The sequence below is a fragment of the Manacus vitellinus genome, unplaced genomic scaffold (genome assembly GCF_001715985.3).
Source record: "Manacus vitellinus isolate BGI_N305 unplaced genomic scaffold, ASM171598v3 scaffold_21_pilon, whole genome shotgun sequence".
Taxonomy (NCBI): Eukaryota; Metazoa; Chordata; class Aves; order Passeriformes; family Pipridae; genus Manacus; species Manacus vitellinus.
The window spans coordinates 9,539,249-9,563,863 of NW_021939546.1; the positions used below are offsets into that span (position 1 = coordinate 9,539,249).

The following is a 24,615-nucleotide window of genomic DNA, read 5'->3' on the forward strand; positions in this document are numbered from 1 at the left end:
ACTTTTTTTTTTTTTTTTTTTAATTAAGAATCAGAGTTCCATTTTCTTTTTGGCTTAGAACTGAAACATCAGCTTCCTATTTTTGAACTTTTAAAGATTACTCACCCCCAATTGGAAGTCTTCACCTGTATTCCTCTATGCGGGATACTCTCAGACAGGATAAGTTGCCATTAATTTATCTTCAACTTGGTACTAAATAAACTGGATTTAAATGTCTCGTTGTTGTATTTGTTTTATAGTGTTCAAATCATGTTTGTAGCTGTTTGAAGCAGTATAGCAAACCGTATTTCATAAAATGTTTGGTTGCTTGGCGTTGTTTAAGTGCTTAAAATCAAATAGACTGTAAGAGTGTTGCAGAGGAATTCATATGTGGTAACAGTGTATGAATTGCTTGGTGGGATCATGAAGTCTAATTTTGCCAATAATTAGTTCCCCTTTGTTGCATGTGACTTGGCCTTTGTGGTGGTCTGCTGCATATAGAGCAGCTTAGGGTTTTTCTGTGTTAGAACACTGTAGCCTAATTACAGGGCTTATTATAGGTCAGGCAACGAAATGTTTCAGATGTTCTGTGAGATACAGAAGATCAACATAGATAATATAATGATTTCTTCAAGCATTCATCTTTATGAAACTGTTCTGCTGTAAATGGATCCAACTCTCTTAAGCTTACAGGGTTGCCGATATGTTATTTCCTGAGTGTCATTTCTTTCAGCTCTATTAATTTGCAGTAATTTTTAACGTCTGAGAAAGCAGAAGTTAGGAATTTCTGTCCGTTGTAAAGTCTGATGGTTTCACAGCTTGCCCATTTAAACTCCGATCTTCTGTTTTCGCATGTGAAGGTAAAAATTATGGTATAAGTATATCTTAAACTTTGTGTAAAAAACAATAAAATAAAAGTGTGGAAAATACCACCCATGTGTCTGTTGCAATGATGATGGTACATATTTAAAGGAAATGACCCGTTAGTGCGTCTGCGTGACCTCATGTAGTGTGGACCATCTGTGAGGTTATCTCACAGATGATATCTCTTTGCTGTCCTGAAATCCAGTGCTTGCATCTGTGCATGAGATTTGGTCTGCTCTACCTTTCACAGATTTAATGAAAAACTCAAGTCCTTCATATGTAGCATGACTTCATATTCTGTACTGGTAATCAGAACAGGATTTTTGAATGAAAAGCAAGTATTCACCACACTTAATTTTCTACTTTTTCCAAGGTGACCATTTCTATTGTTACTCCTGATCACTGGTTTAAAATTATTTTTATTTCATGTCTTTTCCAATAGACATTGTAATGTAGGTACCGTTTAACATTGCTTTAAGAAGAAAATAAAGTTCATCATCAAAATAACAGAGGAGAGGGGTGTTTGTTATCCCATGTTCACTTCATTTGTAAATGTGTGTATAATGATGATATGTATAAAAAAAAATCCGTTTTTTATTTTCAAAATGACCTTTGTGCCTTCCTGCTGTACTTGGCTTGGTTGTTCTGTATTCTGGTAGGGGATCAAAGCACAGTATAACTTCAGTGAAACCACCAGCTTAGTGCACCTGGAGATGTGATGACTTGCAGTTCCTGTCATACTCTGGTTCAAGAATCAGTTGACAAAAGGCAATTCTGTACCTTTGAAAAAGAAATTATATATTTGGAATACATTTTTAAATAAAGCTTCAGCTCTCAACTATAGTTTTTAATTTTGAATGGATAACTTACACAGTGTATGAGGGCTTTCTGCATCTTGCTTGTAAACTTCTTGAAGAATAGTTCCTATTGGTCAGACAAGATTTTTTTTTACTGTAAGTACTAATTTTGTATATATTTTCTTCTTTGTAATGTCTTTTGGAAAAAGTAACAAACAAAAAACAACAAAAAAAATTGAACTGAGTAAAATGAGGTAGGACATGGCAATTTTTCTTTTTTATTTCTCTTGGAGGTGCCCATTTAGGTGGGATTCCTAGCAAAAAATGGGTCATTGGGTCTTGACAGTTATCAACAATCTGTTATTTGTATCTCTTACTGCTTTCTAACCATTACCTTAATTCTGTTTACAACATGTAGCAAATTTCAGTCCAAGTTGGTAAAACCAATACACTGACGATGTCTTCTGTCTCCTTTTTCTCTCTGGTTTGCCCTGCTGCAGCTTTGATGTGGTATCTCTCTGTATGATTTTTTTATTGATTGGAATTAGCCTGCCTCCAGAAACTAGGTGATTAATTTAAGTTTGGCACACGGCCATTTCTTTTCCTTAAATGTGAGACAGTGTTGTCATATGTTTAGCAGCTCTCTTGTTTCCTTGCAAGCAGGCTGTGTTTCAGTGGCTGGGAACCAGGACTTCACATCATGGTGATCATGTTCATCACATTTTACCTTGTATTGTGTTCTAGTGAGAAGTTCAGGGTTTATTCCTCTCATTAAGACTAGATCTGAGGGATTTTCCCTGTGAGGAACACAGGCTTGTCTGTGCTTTGATAACATTCTCCCTGTGGCCAAATAAACAGTCACATCTGCCTGTGGGAAGCAGAGGTTTGTATCCCAATTTTTTTTTAAGGAGCTTTTAAAGTCTTCTTTTAGGACATGTGTTCTCTTGTGGATCTTGGTGTCCTGTGGAACATGTTATTGTCAGCTCAGTTAGTTTATGGCCCCTGTTACAGCAGTGAGTTGCCTGTACAGCATTCACAACCCTGCTGCCAGCAGAGCAAAGGGAGAAGGAAGGTCTGAGTTAGGTAGGTCTGAGTCTGTGTTGGTGGATGGGCACCCCACTGGTGGAGGTGTCCCGTGGGCAGGGTGCCTGTTCTCCAGGAAATACAGGAGTTGCAGGTTTCTTGTGCATCCAACTGCAGCCTTAATCTCTCCTGGTAGAACACAGTTGTATGTGGACTTTTCTTTCACAAAGGACTGTAGAAATCCCTTTTGGAAGTCTTCTATATATTTTTTGTTAACTTAGGGATCCCTACTTGCAAAAATTGTTGTGTTTCTCATTCTCTGTATTTCCAGCTTTTTGCAGTTTCCAAAGGGACATTTCTGTGTCTTTGAGTAAGCTCAGATGCATGCTGTATATTTTACCCAGCTGGGTGGTAGCAAAGATGACTAGCTAATTCTTAAAAACAACATGAGTATTAAATTAATTGTATTTGTTAACTTTCAAATGCCTTAATCTCAGGTAAAACAAATGTTTCCTTTTCATGTATTTTGTGCATCGAAGACTATATGAAATATGCAGATCTGTAGGGAGTCGTAATCACAGTATGGCTTTCCATGGTGTGCACATTCATCTATTAAAAAAACAAACCCCTAAAAACCACCATTAATACATGTGAGGAGATTAAAATTCTTTACTTGCAGAATGCAAAACAAGTGTGCTGCTTTGTCAGCTCAGTGAAGTGCTTCAAGGAAGGAAGATTACCTCTGCTAGCAGCAAGGTAGCCCAGTCTTTGTGATCTTACCAAAACCAAACTGCTGATTTCTGAGACTTTTAATGACAGCAGTAGTTGATACTTCAAGAGATGCACGGAAGTGTTCAATATGTTGCCATTGTGACAGTCATTTCATGTGACTTTGACCAGAGCAGAGCAGAGATTGCAGCTGATCCTGTTGTGTCCTGTATAAAACAGTTTGATTGAAGACTGTTTGAAACAGTAGAATCACGACTTTAAATGTGTTTTCTTTAGTGCTGTTTCATATATGCTTTATTAGTTTTGATTCATCAGAATTCATCACACTGATGATTGAAAGAAGGTGTATAACTTTCCCATAGGGTAAACCTGGTATAACCCTTTGGTTCCTATTAAACTGGAATAATTCTTCAGCCTCTATGAAGAAATCTGTATCTTTTACCCCTTCACAGTTTTAGCAAATATAGTACTTAACTTGCAATAGAGTAGATAGTTTTCTAGACATGAAGGAGATTATGTTAATGTAAAATAGTTTATTTTGTTTCATAACTATGGACTGTAATTTTTCTAATGGGAAAAAACTTACTTTATTCATGGAAGGATAACAAAGAGATTGAGATTGTGTTTTATGGCTGGATTTTTTTGCTGTGATGATACATATGAAATTTTAATTCTCATTCTGGTCAAAAAGTGAGTTGGAGAAGATTTTTAGGTAAAACTTTGCAGTCAATAAGTAAAAAGTAAGATCTGTTTCTCCTTTTCAAATAAAAGATGGAATTTAGTTACTTATAAAATGAGCTCCTTTATTTAAGTTTTTCTTGCATAGTGATCAAACAAGCAACAGGACTAATAAAATTAGACTTCTGTTCTTAGCAAAAGACTCTTATTTCTTGTAATAGAGAGTTTTGTGTTCTGCAAATAAAAAAAAGGCAGCACCTGAAATCCCAGTAGTGCTTGGTAGTATTGTTGTAGCTCCACATATGCATCACCCACCTGCCTTAGGTTTTACAAATACTTGTTTTCAGAGGCTGCTACCTCTGTATTGGTAGTTTCTACGAAGATTGCTTAGCATTAATTTGTCCTGCAACATTCAAATTTAAGAACAAATTTCTAGAATATATTAATAGCGAAGTGGCAGGGGTGAGGTATCTGTAGTTTATTACTCTGAGTAGTTGAACTGAAAATTGCACACATCTTATAAACATGTGTTTGACAAGTGTTTAGTCTGTCATTGAATCATGCTGGGACTGTGTGAGTAGGAAAAATCTAAGTAAATTATTGAAGAACCAGCATCTGTGCCAATGCTGTGACTGTTGTGAAGTAACTATCCCCAACCTGTGCATTTTAGTGTTGCCTTTCAAATTTACATAAAATAATCAGGAGGGGGTAGAAATGTGGGTTCAGTACACAGGTATTTTTTCAAGCATAACCTTTGATTTATCTGACTTTCCTGCTGTCTAGTTTAATGTTTTAAGGAGTAAAAAAATATGTTTTGATTTTAAGCAGAAGCATTCCTTTCTGTTAAGTTAGAAGGTGAAGCAGTGTTAGGGTCAAAGTTGTGACATAATGACTAAAACCAAGGTACATGTATGTGTGTCAAAGTGGCAGACACCTCATGGTCTACTCTTCCTTTCTAGATGAATGAAATTTGAGTGGGTAATTCAGAGTAGCTTATTTTCCTTTATTGCTGCTGATATAGAGTCTCAGCTCAGGTAGGTGCAGATCCCTTAGCTTCTTATAAATCTGGACATGTTCTTTACTTTCATTATGCCAGGAAAATACATTGAGTTATGGATTTATTATTGAGATTGCACTTTGTTTGAGGAATTAGACAGTGACAATATAAAATTAAGGAACTGTGCAAAATGTAGGGTTTTTTCTCTCTCAGAATTATAGAAGTATATCTTAACTGTTGAAAGGCTTCCTAGTGCATTTAGGCATGTTGAAGGAGTGACAGGAAAAAATTTGCTGAAGCCACCAAAGAAGTAGGGAGAAATGGGGAAACCACATCTAGAGTGTTAATTGTGAACTATTTCAACGCGTGCTCTCTTGCTGATGAAGTGAATCATCTGTATGAATGTATTCATGTGGCATTTTTTGATGAAATGTTAATTTTTTGCTTTATTAGCAATTCTATTGTTTTGCAGCTTTTCATGAAGTATATTTGTTGTAAAGAAAGCAGGCTGAAATAAAGCAGAATGCATAGAAGACATTTCATTGTAGTTCAATTACAGTTTTTGGTTAAATTTTAACCACGATGGGGACAAATGTTGGCATTCTGTGTAAACTTTGTGGGTGTAACTTCACGTCTAGCACTTGGAAATACTTTCGAGACTTGCAAAGCTGGGAAAAAGCCAGCAAGTACAACACAAGCTACAGGAAAAAGCTGACTCATTCCTTTGCCTTGAAAAGCCTGCCAAAAATAACAAAGGTAGAGGTTGCTTCTCTTACTACTGGGGCACAATTAGTAATTTTATTATTGAAATATTATTGAATTTATTTAAAAATCCAAACCAAATAATATTTTTTATAACTGAACCTCACAGCAGTCAGTTTTTTGTTAAAGTAATGGTTTCAAAGTGGTTGTGTATGTAGGAAGGCGATAGTGTATCTTGTTTGTAAAAAGCCTCTGGTCTAAAGTAATTGGTATTTCTGCAGAAGGTTTCATGGAATTTCTTGTTTAGAATAACACAGCTCAAACTTGCCTGTAACAGGCGAGATTTGGTAGTTGTTTAAAGCTGCTCAGAAGCCACATTTTCCTGCTTGGGGATCTCACAGTCTGATCTCGATGTCTTGGAGCAGAAAGAAGTGATGGTATTACAGCTGGTTTCAGTAAACCTTTATTGTATTAATCCAGATTGACTACAGTATTTGACTAATATTTACAGTATGTTTTTGTCAGCACCAGTTGGTGAACTTCTGTTGTTTATTCTGGAACTTTCTACTTTTTTTGTTTTATTGTTGTTAATTGATGGCAAGAAAAGTCTGTGTGTGGTTTTGCTCTATCTGGTTTCCCAAAGTCACAGTATCAGCAGGTCAGAACAAATGTGATTAGGGGAAGCATTATTTCAAAGCATTTACTGTTGTTACTGAAATATATGCATGTAGCAGAGCCCTGTGAGTTGGTTTCATTATAAGAAATACTTCTGTGCTCAAAAGGAACTAATAAATCTTTGCACTTCTCCTGTTTTGCTTTACCGTTGTGTATGAAAGTGTGTTCCTTTGTCATGCAGATTTATGGCTTGGAAGCAGTTTGAAACTCACTTTTGCTTTTTAGGTCTTTTCATGGATGCTTTGTCTCATTAATGCTTTCCTTTATGCCTTATCATTTAATTATTTGTTTTTCCTCTCTGGATAACATTTGTTCAGTTTTGAGTTTTGTTTCCTTTTTTTTTTTTAAGCTCTCAATTGTAGAAGGCATTTGGAGTTCTGTCATCCATTTATTTTGTTTGAATGCCAAATAAAAAGTGTATTTTAAATCTTTAGGATAAGAAATTTATCAACAAAAGCAACAAAATTAGAGTAAGAATACTGTATGTCAGGGATAATATCACATTTAGCCCAAATTAGGAGTAGAATTATTTACAATGGAATGACAATTATAAACAGAGTAATTTTAGTGACCCTTTCTGTGCTGTCAAAATATAAAATACAAAAGATAAGAAATAATTTTTCTAGTATATTATAGATTGCTTGATGAGGGCTTTTTGGTATATTTCATTACACTTTTAGCTTTAAAAAAAAAGTTTAATTTGCTGAAATTCAGCAAATCTTGAGTGATCCTCAAGCAGGATGGATTGATAGCACAGCTGAATACTGGCTGATATGTCCAAAATATAACAGTTAGAATCTTTTTTTTCCTACAGAACTCAAAACCACAGTATGTTTGTCTTGTGTGTCATCTCACCCTCTGTAGTGAGGTTTTGCATGTAGGTTTTGGTTATATTCACTTGTGTAATCAGAGAAATAAATCTAAGATTAAATGCTGAAAGGGTCAGGCCAAAGATAAAAACAGGTTTTTCTTTGTTTTGTAGTGTGAAACATCAAAATGACCATTTTTTGGTTATATTTTAAAATACAGTCCTACCAGCCGCTGGCACCTCTTCCTCTTAAGACAATGAGCTCTCTTTCCTTCTGCTGATGTAGAAAACAGCTTGGGGTGAACTTTCTGAATTTGTGATTTGAGAGAAATTGTTTTTATATCAAGGAGATGTTAAATATATAATAGGAAGAAGAGGCAAAATAAACAGGAAAGACACAAAATGCAGAACTTTGTTTTTAGCTTACCAGGCATCTTAAACCGAAAGTAAAATCTGAGTTTGTGGCATTTAGGGAAGAATACAGATTTTTGAAAGTCATAATAAATGAGTCCCCTCATCTAAGAAAGCTCTTACTGAATTTCATAGAAGTAATTCAATATGTGGTTTACGAGGCTATTGCGTTAAGTTGAATGCAAAGAAAAAATTATAAAGGCTATACATCTAAATGTGTCAGACCTACAGAAAATTGGAGGATTGGAAGAAAACACCGCATGAGCAAGTCACTCCATTATATTTCCCTGTGACTTTCTGAAGCAGTTGATGCTGTTTGGTTGGACATCCATGGATTTTGGATTAAGTCATCTGCTGTGGCTGTTCTTATTACCCTGTGCCTCTGTCTCATTTGGATATTGTGTTTGTTTAATGTAAACCTTCTCAGTTTTTAGCTAAACAAATGTAAAGCTCTGCGTGGGCTTTATTAAGTAGACTCAAGTGGTCTTACTTGCTGAATTCTCTCAAACATAAATAAGGCTTCTAGAATTCTGTGCAAGCAGCTTGTGCTGGTTGTGTTAAGATGAAATGATTATTTATCTCAGCAAAACTCATGCAGCTCTCATGTCCATGGTATTTACATTTCTGTAGCCTCTTCCTCTGAAAGGATTGTTCTTCCAGCATTGTGCAGCTTGAGTTTGCTTTCTTCTTTTGCTTAGAGATGTGTTTTCTAGTATCAGTTTGGAAAGTTGATCTTGCATTGTGCTTTGTAAAAGCTCTTGCTCCACTTTGGGGTAGAAGTTTGAATTTGAAGAGGAACATTTTAAAGGGTCTGTATCTAGGGTAGGGTCTGAAAAGCCATTCTGTGGTATGGAGAGTTGGAAAGGAGAGAGGAGGAACAAGAGGTGGCCACCGAGGAAGAGTTCCCTCCTCACCCATTGCTGAAGCCTTTAACTGAGCTTTTGCCTGAGCCTGATTTTAATTGTTAAGATAATTCATCTAAACATCACTTCTAAATTTTGGAAATTTAAAAATTAACTCCCATCTGTAGTCCATGAAGAGGAAGGAATCCCCTGCCTTGTATATCACTATATGTGTATACATATATATATATATGTAGACCTCAGCATGTAAATAATATGATTGGCAAATCCAATCCTTCTTCAAACTTTGTGATAACCACTGACTATTTACAACTTGTGAGTTTAATGTTTGTGCTATCTAAAATACTGCAATTTGTTGATAAATTTTCATAGGACCCTCATTGCCTGGGATGAGCATCACTGTAAGATGTGCCTAATTGCTTTTAAATGGTTAACACTGTAATTGTGTATTTTAAGAGAAGTCATCAGCATTCTTGCTTCATTGTTGCTGTTTTTACTCTAACACTGTTTTGTACTCATAAAAGATAGTCACATTTAATCAGAACTGACTAACGTGTGTAAGTTAATATTCCCTTGAGGAAAAGTTCTAAATTTCACAGTATGCTTCACAGTGTTCTTTAGTCACTTAAATAATTTCAGTTTGTTTACAGAATACCACAGAATTTTGGGTTGCCCAAATAGTTAAGGAATTTGGTAACCTTTCATTAACCCTATTGCTTTTTGTTTCCTGCAAACATAGGGAAGAAAAAAGTTGGATTTAATATGTTTTGATATTGTTATTTGAAAGTGTGCTGCTGAAACAAACACAAAAAAAATATTGTTACTTTGAACCTTTGTAATGAGCATTTGTCAGTCCAGTATTATATCATGTATCTTACTGTTCATTAAAAACCCCCAAGATTCACAGGCATGTTTACCAAGATAGACTCTTGGATGATGAAGTCACAGAGTGCTTGAGTTGGGAAGTTGTTTCTGGATGCTGGTCTGGTCCAAAGCAGGTCCAATTAAGTCAGGTTATGCAATGCTTAATGAATTCTTAAATAAACTGTTCCAATTCCTGAATATATGATTCATATTCATAAACATAATGCATAAATCAAGGATAGCTAAATTCGGCTTACAATTTCCTAAAATAAATGGTAGGCCTGGTAGTTGTTTGAGTGTTGTGTGTTATGGTAGAATTTTCCTATGTATAGTACTGAGACACACCTGAGATTTTTGGCTTTGGGAAAAATCTTCTGAAACCTCTATAATTTTCCATTTAAGGTGAACTTCACTCATTAAATAGTGATAGTATTTGAACAGGCAGATACTGTCGAGGCTGTGGTACCTCATATCCAGCAATGACCCTCGTGGACACACAGTGGGTTCTCCCACAGCATATGCATGGAATGCCACTTGCACTCTCAGCAACAGGTTATTGGGAACTGAAGATCCAGACATGGTATCTTTCTATTTAATAACCCATGAAGAGACTTTTGCACTGGTTATTAAAATTATTTCAAGCGTAATACCCCCTTTTAATTACTATAAATTAGTCACAGAGGCTGGTGATCGAAGATACGTGTTTGGAGAGACAAAAAATGTGATATCTTTGAATGTTTGCATAACCATAGAGATGTGATCCTCTCTCAAAGGGGACTGACACTGGGGAAGAACAGCCTGGAACACATCCTGCCTTAGTAACGTGTTCTTGTTTTAATTTTTTTTGTAATAGACACAACCTTCTCCCAATGAAATTCTAAAGCAGATGGTTGTTCCTTTTTCTTTATTTTTGTTGCAGGGCCTACTTATAGCTGTCTTGTAAGAACATGGATATTTAATATTTATGCAGTATGTACATATGCACTGCTACCATTTGTTGTTTACATCATTTTAGTCTTCCTTCTTGCTTAACAAACAGTGGCCAGACTCTTTAGTTTTACAGTGTGGTTAATAGAGGTCTTTCCATCAAAAGAGTACATAATACTGGTGCTGATTTTTTTTCTGCTGTGCCCCTTAAATGTCATCAAGTTTACAAAACTAGGGACATGAACAAGTGAGTTATTCAGTTTTAAAGAAAATAGCTTGGAGCCTCTATCATATTTAACCCCTCTAAGCAGGCTCAGAAGAAGTTTGAGCCGATTTAATCCTCTTGAGACAAGAGCTTTGACAGAAGTGTGGAAATGCCACACTGCTTTATTTCTCTATAGCTGAAGCAGCTCCTTTTTTGTGAGTAAAGAGAACTCTCTTGTGCCAGCAGATCATTATTAGTGTAGGTTCTGTGGTACAAAACCTGTATTTGCTCTCTGTGTCTTAGAGATGCAAAATAAAGGATAATTTTGCCTTTCATCTAACATTATCTGTTGGTTGACAGAAATTAAATGTATGTTGCTGAAGAGTATGGGAGGGGGAAACCAATCCTGAAAAACCCAAATAAACCAAAACCTCCTACTCTTTCCTGGAGGTTTATTAGATGAACACAATCAAGAGCTATGTATGACTGCAAAAACCACAATGATGATAAATGAGACACATTGTTAAAAAGAAACCACTGATTATTGCCATGCACGGTGGATAAACTGATTTAAAAACTGATCTGGTAGGGAACTTTGTTTTCCCTGTAATTTGATACAGCCTCATGGGTTGTTGCTGTAGCTTATAGATACATCTGACCTTTTCCTTCTCTGCTTTTTTTATTATTAATTATGCAATACTTGTTACTAAATGCATGATCTTATTGCAATATCATAATAATTTAGCTGAGTTCAGCAATAAAGCTTTTTGACTTTATGTAGCCTTAATTTTTAATGGAAATTGTAAAAAATCATGTTTATATATTTGGAGGAAAAGAAACCATAGCATTTAAATCTTGATTACATCTATTTTTGTCTTTATTAAGCACTTACTTAAGCTACATTTTTTAATGTCAGTTTGTAAAAATGATGCTGATAGATGAGGAGTGTTAGTAGTTCGGTGGCAGTATATGACTTTGTCCTCCTGGAGTGCCGGGGGATCTGTGAGCTTCTAAACATCAGTGTTCTCCATCAGGGACTGGACACTCATTCACCAGGTGTTCTGGCCAACAGGGCAGGTATATCTGACACACAAGGATATTAGAAATTGTGATAGTAGAAACGCATGAATTGCTGCTGCTACAGGAGAAAATAGAGATTAGTGGGATGCTCCAAGCTCTCTTTAATTGTGCTGTTAAACCTAACAAATATGTACCTGTGAACTCAACATGTGATTATAAAGATTGTCACACAGAGAAATAGAATTAGTCTTTTGAAGTCTGTTTTTTTCTCCTCTCTAGATTTTTTTTTTTTTTTAAATTTTTCTCATTCCCTGCCAAATTCCCTCCCGTGCTATTCCACCTTGTCTGCTCCCTGCTGTGCTAGGATTAAAAGCCTGAAGTTAGGTGGGGTTCTGACATCTTTGCTCCTGTGTCTTCTAGCAATAGTCAGAACAAAGTTTAATCAGCTGAGGAGCAAGTGTGTAAGTCACCTTCACCAGCTCACATGGAGTCACTCTAAGTGCTCCTCAAATCTGTAAAATCCTAGCAAGGAAATGCTTTTAAACACTTTTTTGGTGGTTTGAAGCAGTCTGCAATAAGTTGGCTTCAAAATACTGTTTAAGAGAGTCTTACTTATTTTCCAAGCTTTTCCCTCATCCTGATATAATTTCAAAGTTTATACAAACTACTGTAGCATCAGATGTGCTGGAAATTAACTTTCTGCAACACAGAATGGAGCAATGCTACAAGAGGTTTAGCAGAAATTTTGTCAGAATTAGGGTTTTGAACTTGCAACTGGGGTATGTTGTGACTATTTAAAAATATAATGTGTTCTAGTATAAGATGGAATTCATTAGGATATTTTTATAGTTAATAACCCTGTAATTTCCAGTAAGACCAAACCTGAATGCAGATGGCCAGGTCTGTACTTACACAAGTAATATTTTGTTTATTCTGGTGATCTGGACAGCATGGCACGGTATTTAACTGCATAAACCTTACTCAAAAAATACTTCCTCTTCTACCTGAAGATCGTTCGAATTTTGGGGGTGGTCATTTCTGTGATTCCCTGGCACAGGAGTGCTCCGAGGGGGGGCCGGGCGGTGTCTGTGTGTGTGAGCTGGGGGGAAGGCGTGGGTGGGGTGGAGCCCCGTGGGGCTGTTTGCGCCCACTGCAGCGATTTGGGAGCACACGAGGCTGGCAGCACGCGGTGTGTGCGCAGCTGGGCAGCTTTATGGGTTTGTGCAGGCCTGATACATCTGGGAAACGTAATATTTTCTGTGTACGTGCTGTCTGGCTGCACTGGCCCTGCACAGTTGGCTCAGTGTGTTTGAGAGCAGCGTGTCCAAGGTGTGTGAGTAGCAAGTGTACAGAGTGTTATATTGACTGAGCGTGGGCCAGGCAGTTTATTCCCGTGCATTCCACCTGGGAAACCCATCACAATCATGCAGGAGTCTGAGCTTCAGTTCCTGTTTGTTTGCACTTAGGTGTGGGGTTTGTTTTATGCAGATACTGTAATGCCAATATTGTTTACCAAGAATATTCATTGAATGGAGAGCATTTCAGGGCATATTTTGAAGCAAGTTGATCACACTTTAAAACACATTATGTAAGTTCTGGTGTATTTTTGTTGTTCTGTATGCTTGACTCAAAATCTGTTTTCTGTTCTCAGGCAGCTATAAATGGTGTTATACCACAAGAAAATGGCATTCTGCAAAGGTAAGCACACAGGACTGGAGTATTACATGCAGAGAGTGATGCTGGGTAACAGTCACATTTTTTTCTTCCTGAATCCTAAGATGATGTAATTCTCCTTTTAAAGCTGTTTCTGGAGCCACAAATTCTATTCGTGGCAAAACTGACTTAACATTCAATTTTTCCCATATTGGTGGAGGAGTAGCTCAAACATCTATTCAGATTAATTTTTATTTTGAATTCATTGCTTGCTGGGTCACTCTGTGTGGGGTTCTCTCTACTGAGTCTGGATATTGGTATGCTTCTGGCTAAGTATTTTCTTTTCCCTTGTGCATTTTTAAAGGTATTGATATTCCATGCTTCCCTGTTTTAGGCCAAAAGTGTTTGTATTTTCAAAGGGTTTTTTTTTATTTTTCTTGTATTGAATTACAGGCAGCAGAAGCTGCGATAGATAAAGTAAGGTTGTTCCTTTCTAAAAGTAGGTTTACTGATTTTCTTTCAGTTTCTGAATTAAATTTTGGCTTGTATACTCATGCTTGGATGTCTTGAAGTCACTGAAGCTTGATCTTCTGAGTGCTGATGAGGCAACTGAAAACAGCAGAACAGGAATTGAGCTACCTGAGAGAGACAGTAAAGTAGTGTTTAAAATTTTGTTCAGAAAAGTACTTAATGTACTATTATAAAAAGTTTAATGACAGCAGAAGATATATAATGTAGGTAAATTGGTGGTTTGACGTGTGTGTCAATACTTACTAAAGCTATCATTAAATAGAGTCAGTTTTTGATTGAGGATAAAACTTTATTTGCTCAGTTAAGTTACTAAATATATAATTACTGTAAGGCCTACTTAGTCAATTTGAGACCAAGTCTTTATTGAGCACTTTTTCTACCTATAAGTCCTGATCTCAAAGCATTTCGGTCCAAAATACCAGAAAGTTTGATTGGATGAAAGAAACTGGGGAGTAGCTGTAGTAGTTCTGCCAGACTTGGATAACATGCTGGTCCAGTGTCCACTTACAGCATTGTTCCACAGTAATTCATCAATTTTTAGAAATGAGTAGATAGTCAAATGTGTTCCAAATTGTTTTTTTCTTTTTTTTTTTTCCCTTCCAATGGAAGTGGTTTAAAGGGAGGCTTGGTGGGCTTAAAGCCTGGTTTCCGGTGGTTTTCATACGGGGCTTATTTTACTGATGTGAGGCTTTTTGTGTTCCATTAGAGGTTGCCAGTCAGATATATAGGATGTCTTTTATGGTGGAATCAAATAGAATTAATAACTGGACTTGAAGTAAGTTAATTTATTGAAGTGAAAAAAGCACGCTTGGTTTTGTAATTTAGTTGTTTGTTTTACAATCCAGTATGCAGAATTGGGGTACTCATTGCTTCTTGGGTCTATTAACAAAATGGTTATAAGTACTTAATTCATAGTTGGCCATCAGATTTAAGACAGTGACCCATCACTCGGTATTTATTCTTTTTTAAATCCTGAAAATAAGACTATTTCTTGTACTCTTTAGACTTTTGGGCCTTTGACTTTTGAGCTGTGGGTCTCTGAGTGTGGGTCTTTGTAGCTGGGAGTTCATCCTTCTGAGCCTGCTGATGTGAGAAGTGAAGGAGCTCCTTGTTTTACAAGCATAACATGTTTTTTTGTTTCAAATGTGTAAGGCACAATAATGGGGTTTGCAATAGCTGTGACATGCATTGCCATCCACATTTGCACTTTTTAAAAGTTCAGGTCTTCTCTAGATGACAGATTTGACTTGCTGTATGAAGCATTTCCATTGAGAGATCTCATGGTATCTTCAAGAGAGATAGAAGGCATTTTTCAAATAAGTTCTGTTAAAGAATGGAAACGAGGCAAGCTGTGTTTCAGCATTTCCTAAATCCTTCCTTGCTTGGCTTCCATTCCTTCAGTGCATACCTTTTCTTGTCTTGCATCCACCATCATGATATCTTGTAACTACTCAGCACAGGTGATCTTCCTGGTAAGAACATCTAAAAGGCAAAGCTTTACGCTTATCAAATGAAATGCCAATTTTGATATGGTCATAATCCTTCTCAAGATAATTCTGGTATTAATTACATAATGATTTTTAGATTGAAATACTTGCTTAAATGCTTGTTTGTCATCCATGCTGATCTCCTGTAGCACTTCTGAGTCCTGAAATGTTAATGTTGCTGATATGAAAGTTGTTTTCGAATTACTAATGGTTAGATGCATAGTATATTCAGCTATGACAGTAGTTATTCAAGAGGTGTGTGCTGTGGACCGTAATAAGTGAATAACACTGTCATTTCACTTTGCTAACTTTCATTTAAATGTATCAAACTGTTCTGTTTAAATCATCTTATCTGCATGTCTTTCAGTGAGTACGGTGGAGAGACTTTACATGGACCAGCCTATGGCCCCACAAGTCATTCTACAGCAGCTTCTTCAACCCCTTCCTCATCCTCAGCATTTCGCCATGTAGTGCCATCTAGACAAATAGTGGAAAGACAACCTCGAATGCTTGACTTCAGGGTTGAGTACAGAGACAGAAATGTGGATGTAGTACTTGAAGACAGCTCCGCAGTTGGTAAGGATTTGTGAAAATTCAGCGAAAACTGTTATCACAAACTAAAAAAATTCAACTCCCAAAATTCAAATCCTAAAGCAAAGCAAAGCAAAACCCCTCAAAAAGGAAAAAAAAATCCCCCCAAAATACAGCCTCCACAGCTACTAACCATTTTGAAATCTCTTTACAGCTTTAAAAAAGCAAAATTTCACTAATCCATTGTAAAGGTTAGTGATCTATCAAATATTTATTTTGAAATCTAGTTTTCTTATGAACTTGCTTCAGAAACCAAATGGAGATTAATGATTAAGTTTAGGCATGAAAACGTAATTTGGGGCAGGATTAGTATAGATGCAATCTGTTAATAAGTGGATGATCTTAGCATTTCCTCTTCGCATCTGTATGGCTTCTCTTTCTGCATAGGATTAGTGACAGGATTAGAGGAGTTCTTCCCGGTGTGAAGAACATCGTTGGATTCTTCTCTGCTTAGTTTTTGTTTGATTCTTTTGTTCAAATTAGGGTTTCTTTTATCAGTTTTATTTTCTTTATCCTAAAACTGTTGCATTTTGTTAGAAATATGATATAGTTAGTGTTATTATTTACACTCCCCAAACTGTGAGTTAATTTACTTTTGCTAAGGAAGAAGAGTTGTTTTTTTTATTTTTTGTTTTTAGTGAAGAGCTTATACAGATCCAAATAAGGAACTACATGAAGAAATAGTTGATAGAAACAATTTTCTGTGCTGCAGCCTTTTGTCTGGGATGAAATTTTCAAATTGGAACTTTTGATCCTTATTTGTCTTTTTAGGTGGCTGGTGCCACCTAGTGATGATTAGTTTGAATTCTTGATGCATGTTCCATTTTTTTCCGTTGCACTGTTGCGTCCATGGAAATTAGACATAAAAATCTGATCAAATCAGGATTTTGCAGCTGTACTATTGTTTTTTCTTTTCTTAATAACTTCTTGATGGTTTTTACCTGAAAGCTGTAGGGCTGAAGGCAGTTCATGTCTTCTATATCTTGGGATATAAAGACTGAGGGCAGCCTTGTGTTTAAAACCTTTGAGTTTAAAGTCCTGAGAGAAGTGAGCAAGACAAATGGTAGAATTTCAGCTGTGGGCTTGAGGAAAGAATATTTTTTGCTTCTTTGGGGATCTGCTTGGCAGGATCCCTGGAGGGCAAATGAGCCTAGGAGAGCTGGTTGATCTTCAAGGACAACCTCTTCAAAGCACAGGAACAGTTCTTCCAACATGCAAGAGGAGCAAGCATGGCAGAAGGCAGAAGAACAAAGAATTTCCAACTGAGCTAAATGCTAAAAGAAAGTACACCAAAGGGGGAAAGTAATGGTGGACTACCCTGGAGGAACACAGAGGTGTTGCCAGTGTGCAGGTTTGGAGTTAGGAAGACCAAAACTCAGGTGAAGCTGAAACCACTGATGGATTAGAAGTGTTTCTGTCAGTACATCAGCATGAAAAGGAAGGCTAAGGAAAATGTGAACCTACTGTTCAGTGGTGATTGCTGCACTTGGTCTGTGGGAGAATTATGGAAGAAAATCTTCGTGGAAGCACTTTCTGAGCACAGGAGAGAAAAGAAGGGGATTTGAAACAGCCAGCATGGATTTGCTAAAGGGAAGTTGTACCTAATCAGTCAGCATTATTTATTTGCCTCTTGTGATTTGATGACTGGCTCTGTGGACAAAGGGAGAACAGTGGATGTCACTGTGGCTTTAGTAAGGCCTTTGATGTACTCTGCTGTTGTGTTCTTCTATTCATATTGTTAAGATAAGGACTGGATAAAAAACTGCTCAAAATAAATCTTAATCACATCAGAGAAAGTGCTGATATTCTGAAGGGCAAGGCTGCTGTTTAGACAGTCCTGGACAGCCTGGAGAAATGGGCTAACAGGAGCCTCATGAAGTTCCAAGAAAACAAAGTTGAAGTCCTGCATCTGGGATGGGATAACTCCATGTATTCCCATCTGTGAGCTGGCTGAGGACTGATAGACTAGAAAGCAACTTAATAATAAAAGGGATCAGCAGTGAACCCTTGCAGTGAGGAAGGCCAGCCATGTCCCAGGCTGTGTTGGCAAGAGTGTAGCCAGGATCCAGGGCAATAATTATTACCCTCCATTCAGCACTGGCAAAGCTGCATCTGGAGCACTGCGTTGGATTTTGAGGTCCCCAGTGCAAGAAAGGTGTTGATATTCCCCCCCAGTCAGGGGTTTGGAACACAGGGCTAATAGGAGAGGCACAGAGAAATGGATTTGTTCAGCCTGGAGAGGGGCAGGGGAGAGGTACAGGTTACAGTTACCTGCTGGAGAACACAGAGAAGATGGAGCCAGACTTCTCTCGGAGGCTTATGATAATGAGACACAATAGACACAATTTACAACATCAAGAATTCATGTTAGATAAAAGAATTTTTGTTGTTGTGAGGGTGGTGAAGTACTGGAAAAAGTTGGCCAGAAAAGTCAAATTTCCATCCTTAGGTGTATTCAAGAGCTAGCTGGACAAATCTTTGACTGAACTGATTTAATTAGACCTTTGAGTTGGGCTTGAGCCAGATGAGCTCCTGAGGTACCTTCCAGCCTGAATTATTTTATAGTTGTAATATAACTAAAGAGAGAAGAGAGCATCAAAATGTACAAAACATCAAAAAAACTGTCAGAGCAGTCAAATTGTATGAACATTCCAGTTCTTTAGGTCAGGACTATTGATAATGGAATTTGGTATCAAAAATAAGCACCCTCTTTGCTGCTGGCAAAGTTTGGTGCTCCAGATAACATACAGCTGTAAATGTGCGTGTCTGACATATGCAGAATTATCCAAATATATGTCCAAATCATCAGATCCTCCTGTGATTCTCCAATCATTCATGCTTTGTGATTTTTTTTTTTTTAAGCTTCATTTGTCCTTTACTGTTTGAAGTGGGTGTTACAAGAGTAACTAGACTAAAAATGATTTGGATAGTAAATTTTTCCTTGGTATTGTTTTTTTAATTATGACTCAGTACTGTTTGAAATAAAACAGTAAGTGTGTGTATTTTATGTATTTTCTTTGTTTTTTTCTTTAGGAGATATCAAACATATTCTAGAAAATGAACTTCAGATTCCTGCATCTAAAATGCTGTTAAAAGGGTGGAAGACTGGAGATGTAGATGATAGTGTAAGTTTTCAACTGTGTTTTCAGTTAACTGAATTCAGAGTTTCAAACTGAGCATTCAAACTGGGTGGGGATTACAATGCAAGAATTTTGAGTCTCAAACAGTGTCAGATGTCTCGGGTGGCACAAAGAATTCTTAATCTAAAACATCTCCAAAAAAAACCCCAGGACAAAACACTTTAGTTTGTGTTGGTTTTATATGTAACATGGCCCACCTACAAAAATGATGTTTTGAAGTTACAGTAGATTTATCTTGAAACAAAATATTTGGTGGTATTGTAAATAAATATCAGTAATTAAAAGAAATAAAATAATATGTCAGAATTGGTGAACGTTTTGTATTTATAATGATTTTTCTCCCCTCAGACTGTTTTAAAAAGTCTACACTTGCCAAAAAATAATAGTCTTTATGTTCTAACACCTGACCTGCCTCCTCCTTCTTCAAGTCATTCTGGGTAAGTCTTTTGGCCATAAGTTCTATTTGTATGATTTGTTTTTTTGTGGTTTTTATGAAGCCACATGTATGTGCAGGGATCGGCAGTCAGTAAATACAAAGTGTTTTCACTGCTCTAGTAACTGTTGAACTGCATCAGCACCTCGTTGATGAAAAGAAGGTTGCTGGGGTTTTTAAAACCATGATGTGGTACATGAACGTTGTAGGTACATACAGAATTTTACACCTCTCAGATGTGATAACTTTAATTTAGCAGAAGTTCAGTCCCTGTGGAAATGAGAGCTGGCCTTGCATAAGTTGCTGCATTATGTTAGTTCATTTAATATATCTTATAAATCTGTATAAATCATTCCCAGCAGATCAGAATTTTCTTTCTGGAATGTTTGTTACATTATTTTATCTTATTTTTTTTGACTTTTAAAATGTATGTAGATAGTCTGAATAATTAATTTCCTTTAACTGAGTAGGATATCTTTTATTACTGATTTGAACACTCAAGAAGCAAGCAGTTGAGTGTTCATAAGCCACAGAATCAGGAAGGTTGGAAGAGACCTTCAAGATTATCTATTCTGACCACCATAATCAGCCCTGAAACATATCCCCAAGGGCCCCATCCAGACATCTCTTGAACACTTCCAGAGATGGTGACTCCACCACCTCCTTGGGCAACTTATTCCAATGCCTGACCATTCTTTCAGTGAAAAAAAAATTCTGATACCGAACCTGAACCTCCCCTGGTGCAACTTTGGGCCGTTTTCTCTCATCCTTTCACTTGAGACATGGCAGAAGAGACCGATCTGCACATCACCACAACCTCCTTTCAGGGAGTTCTAGAGAGCAGTAAGGTCTGCCCTGAGCCTCCTTTTCCCCAGGCTAAACACCCCCAGCTCCCTCAGCCGCTCCTCATCACTCTTGTGCTCCAGACCTTTCACCAGCTTTGTTGCCCTTTTCTGGCCATGCTCCAGCACCTCAGTGTCTTTCTTGTTGTGAGGGGCCCAAAAGGGGACACTGGATTTGAGGTGTGGCCTCACCAGTGCCCAGTACAGGGGGACAGTTACTTCCTTAGTGTCCTGTTGGTGACACTATTTCTCATAGAGGCCAAGAGGCCATTGGCCTTAAGTTGCCCCACCTGGGCACACACTGACTCGTGTTCAGCCTCTGTGGACCAGCACCTCCAGGTCTCTTTCTGCTGTCAGTGAATATTCTGAACGTTTGCAAATGAAATGATGTTTTAAGGAAGATGCTCTTATAAAGTAATTTGCGATTACCTAATTCCTTCGGTTTGTTTTCTTTCCTGCCCTTTTTCCCAAAGGCAGTCCTGTATGTGCTTTTTACCAGGAAAATGTGAATGTTATTCGGTAGCCGCTAGAGGGTGCGCAGGAATTGAGCCTGGGAAAGGAGCTGCTCCAGACCAGCCAAGGCAGGGAGGGAGGGATGCGCTTGGAATTGGGCAAACTGCATGAATTCCATGTTGTCTGAAGAGGGAGTTGGCTTCCTGCCCTTGTAGGCGATAGGAGAATATTCTCCAAGTGCAGTCGTATTACTAGTGAAAGGAATGCTTTGGATCAATAGAACTTAATAACTGGCATCCTAATGACTAAAAGTACTTTATGTATTACTAAAAGGTACTTGTGCACATTACCTTGTAGTCTGTGGAGGAAATAAGTATGCTGATATGAATTATAAAAACAATGATAAAGGAGAGGAGCATTAAGAGAGGGAATAGTGGCACTTGAATAGAGGCTGGTGAGCTGCACATGAACTGTATGTACCAACAGGAGCTGTAGTTGTATGGGAGGACAATAAGTCATTGTACTTTAGCAGCTATTTGAAGAACAGTGAAAAAAACCACTGTAGCTGGTAATTGTTTCCATTTCCAATTTCAAAATTTTCTACCTAAGTATTGCTGTATATTGTAATTTGAATGTCTTCAGTTCTGGAAAGAAAATTGGGGTCTGAAGAGTGTTGTTTATTGCAACTGCAGTAAAGTATATAACAACAAACTGTTTAAAAACAGTTCCTAGCCTTTTTTATTGGATTAATAGTTTTAAAGAACTTTACTTGTTAGTAAAATCAAAGTGGTTGTTACCTTTTATAGTTTATACTTGTTTCATAGTGGAGATTAGTTCTGGATATTTTTAAGATAAAAGTTGGTAGCTTTGGGATAGCAAATGATGACTAATTAGTGGCTATTTAAACACGGATAATTTGAAGGCTAGATCATCTCCCTGAAGTCATAAATTCTAGATGAAAGGGGAGGCTTGCCTCCAATTAAAGCATCAATGCAGATCAAAACACATCTAATTGAAGCAATGTACCAACCCAGTTACACTGTTTACTGCCTACTGTTAGGTCAGTTATTATTCAGATTAGTTTGTTACCCACAATTTTTAAAAGCATCTTGTTCACATCTATTATTAATGGATGTTGAAGAACTTTGCCTCTTTACTTTGTGAGTTCATCTGTTGTTTTCTTCAAATGCCTTCTATTTTGAACTAGAGATAAATAGTTGTTATTTGAATATCTCCAGAAAGTGATATTTGAAAAGCCTGAGATTCCAGTATGGGGTATTTTATCTGTCTGCTCTTCTTAAAAGGAACAATCTGGTCTCAGCTCTGTAAACTCCAGTTTGTGCCCATTCTTTACACTGAGGCAGAACAGTGTCTCAGACATCCTTTTCCGACATACTGGTAGGTAGGCATTGAAGTTTATTGTGACAGACTGAATGGGCTTAACCCAGTACTGACTTAAAACCAGCATCTAAATGTAGTGGCAAAGTGATCCTGCAGTTTAAACAAATAAAAATCTCCTAGGGCATCTTTGTTCACCAGTGGCCTATCTAAATCTGTTATAGGTAATAGAAACCCAGTGAATTACTACTACATGCTAGTAAATTGAGGTGTAAGGATTAAATTTAAATGTCAAATACCACCTGTACAGTTCCACTCTGCTTCCACAATTTCAGCTGGCAAATCCATACTTATCCATGCACAATATCCAGAACAATAACCAACGTTCTTTGAGTTGTGGATGTAATGAAATCTGATTTCTGGTGAATTCCTGCCTTCTAGTGAATTCCCAGCTGCTGCAGTAACTCAGTCTTCTCCATCCATGCTTCCTGTGATCTCACCTACCTCTGATGCTGCCTCCGGTTCCTCTTTTTCTTTTTTTAGCACCTGTGTAATATTTTTCCCCTTGCATAGAGTATCCACCTCCAGTTGGCAGTCAGGTAACGTCAAAGGAAAAGTGAAGTCATGTGCCGTGTGTAGTTCTGAGATTGTTGGCCAGAGGTCAGATGGATGGAGTATAAAATACTACACTTGTAATACAAGTAATACTTAATACAGCCTTTTACTAAAGTGGGTGGTAATTTGGGTCCCTTTTCTCTACTTGGATGTTGATTTATTCTCAGTCTTTGGGAGTTTTCTAGCACTGCAAGACCACCTTAAAACCACTGACTATGTTCAAAAGTTAACAGATGGGACAGGTGGGCGGAGAAGAACATGATTTCCTTTGGAAAACAGTCTTACAAGGAAAGATGCCAAAGAATGTCCATCATTTAATCATCCAAGGGGAGAGATCCCTTGCACCAGCTTTGTCAGATTAGATTAATCACTTCCTCAGTGTGCAATTCCTTCCCTTTGTTGCCTTGGATGCTTCTTGAAAGCTGACAATACCCAGTTCAGGAAATAGGTTTAGGAGAATACAAGAAGAAACATCAAAAGTGTGGGCATGAGAGTCTGGCCATGGAGTTGAGTCATCCAGATTGTCTGTCCTTTCTATCCTCTATGTTCTGGGAGATGCTTTTCATCAATTTTTTTTTTTTTGTTGTTGTCATTTTAATGACTATAATGTATTTTAAATTTATGCTTTTTATGCTAAATAGCTGAAAGTCTTAGATACTTTATTATATCTGATGAATCATTGGAAAGTTCAAAACAGTTAAGCCCAGGTGCATACCTTGGGGATTATTAGAAATAACATATTTCTGCTAAGTGATTGTAACTTACTGAGGAAGTGTAATCATCTGTGTGGACAGGAAATAAAACCCACAACTCCCATCTTTCAAGCAATGGGTCCATATATTGCTGAATACTTTAGATTGTTGCAGAGCAGTGGTGTTTGGGGCGCAGTGTCTTGTATGTTATCAACTGTAGCAGAGTGTTAATTAAGAACGATGTAACCTGCAACTCCAATTATTAGTATTGTCTGTTTAGCTGGACAGGAGCAGTGCCTTGCTTTAGTTACTTTGAAAGCTTCCATAAGAATGGTAAGATTAATGTTTTATTTTCACATCTGCTCATGAGACAGTTTAAAAATCCTGAAGTTTAAAATGCAATAGAATGTAAACAAAAGGGCTTCTACTCATTTACATGTTAGCCAGATTTGCTAACTGATTGCTGTTTGAACCTAATCTACCACCTCCTGCTGCATTAGCTACAACAAACATTACATTTACATACTGATTTCTTATTTTGTTTTAATGTAAATAATCTGTAATTACAGTAAATTTGGACTTCTGTTGACATGAGCTTGTATAAATCTGTAAGTTTAAAATGGAAATGTTAATTACTTTGTGTCATACCTATTTATATAAAAATCAGAGATTTTGGGGGAAATCTCCCCATGACTGAGAAAAATCTTGCCTAATGGGAAATACTGAATGTATTTCATAAAAACTCACAAAACTGAAATGAAAAGAAGCATTTACTGATCATTAATTAAGGATATACTTTCAGTCTCAAAGTTTAAAATATATTATTAAAATTTCAAAGAAAAATGGTATTAAAAAGCAAAGTATTACATCAAAAATCAAAGCATTAAGTCAGTCACTTAACAGTAGATAGAACCAGTCTGGTTTATGTGTTTTATATGTCCAAGTCTCTTGCTAGAACTGGTCAGAGCAATGACCATACTAAGGTCTGTTTTCTTTTGTCTATTCTTGAACTTCTCTTTGAGTGTCAGCAGAGTACCTTAAATGGAGGATTGGTGCCCAAAAATACAGGTTCCCTGACCTCCTGTTCTGAAAAGTGAATGTATAATCATTCAGCTGAGTTGTAATGGCATCATACCACCTATCAGCAAATGCTTTTGAAAGCTAAGGTTTACAGTGGGGGGAAAATGGTGCTCGCAAGAGTGGCCTACTTTAGTCCTGTTTCTTTTCCCAATAATTTGGTTTTCTTTTCCCAGTTCTTAGGTTAATTCTTAGGTTTTCCTATTCTTAGGTTAATAAAA

The 24,615-nt window shown here is 37.1% G+C and overlaps 1 protein-coding gene across 1 annotated transcript in view; it reads left to right on the top strand.

The window, feature by feature from the left end:
• The window catches only part of FAF1 (Fas associated factor 1), a 155,914-nt gene that overhangs the window by 20,608 nt on the left and 110,691 nt on the right, over positions 1-24,615 (top strand). Inside the window, exons 3-6 of the mRNA XM_008925207.3 lie at positions 13,194-13,240; positions 15,581-15,789; positions 18,838-18,929; positions 19,293-19,381. Coding sequence (XP_008923455.2) covers positions 13,194-13,240; positions 15,581-15,789; positions 18,838-18,929; positions 19,293-19,381 — 437 coding nt within the window. The remainder of the gene's footprint in view (positions 1-13,193; positions 13,241-15,580; positions 15,790-18,837; positions 18,930-19,292; positions 19,382-24,615) is intronic.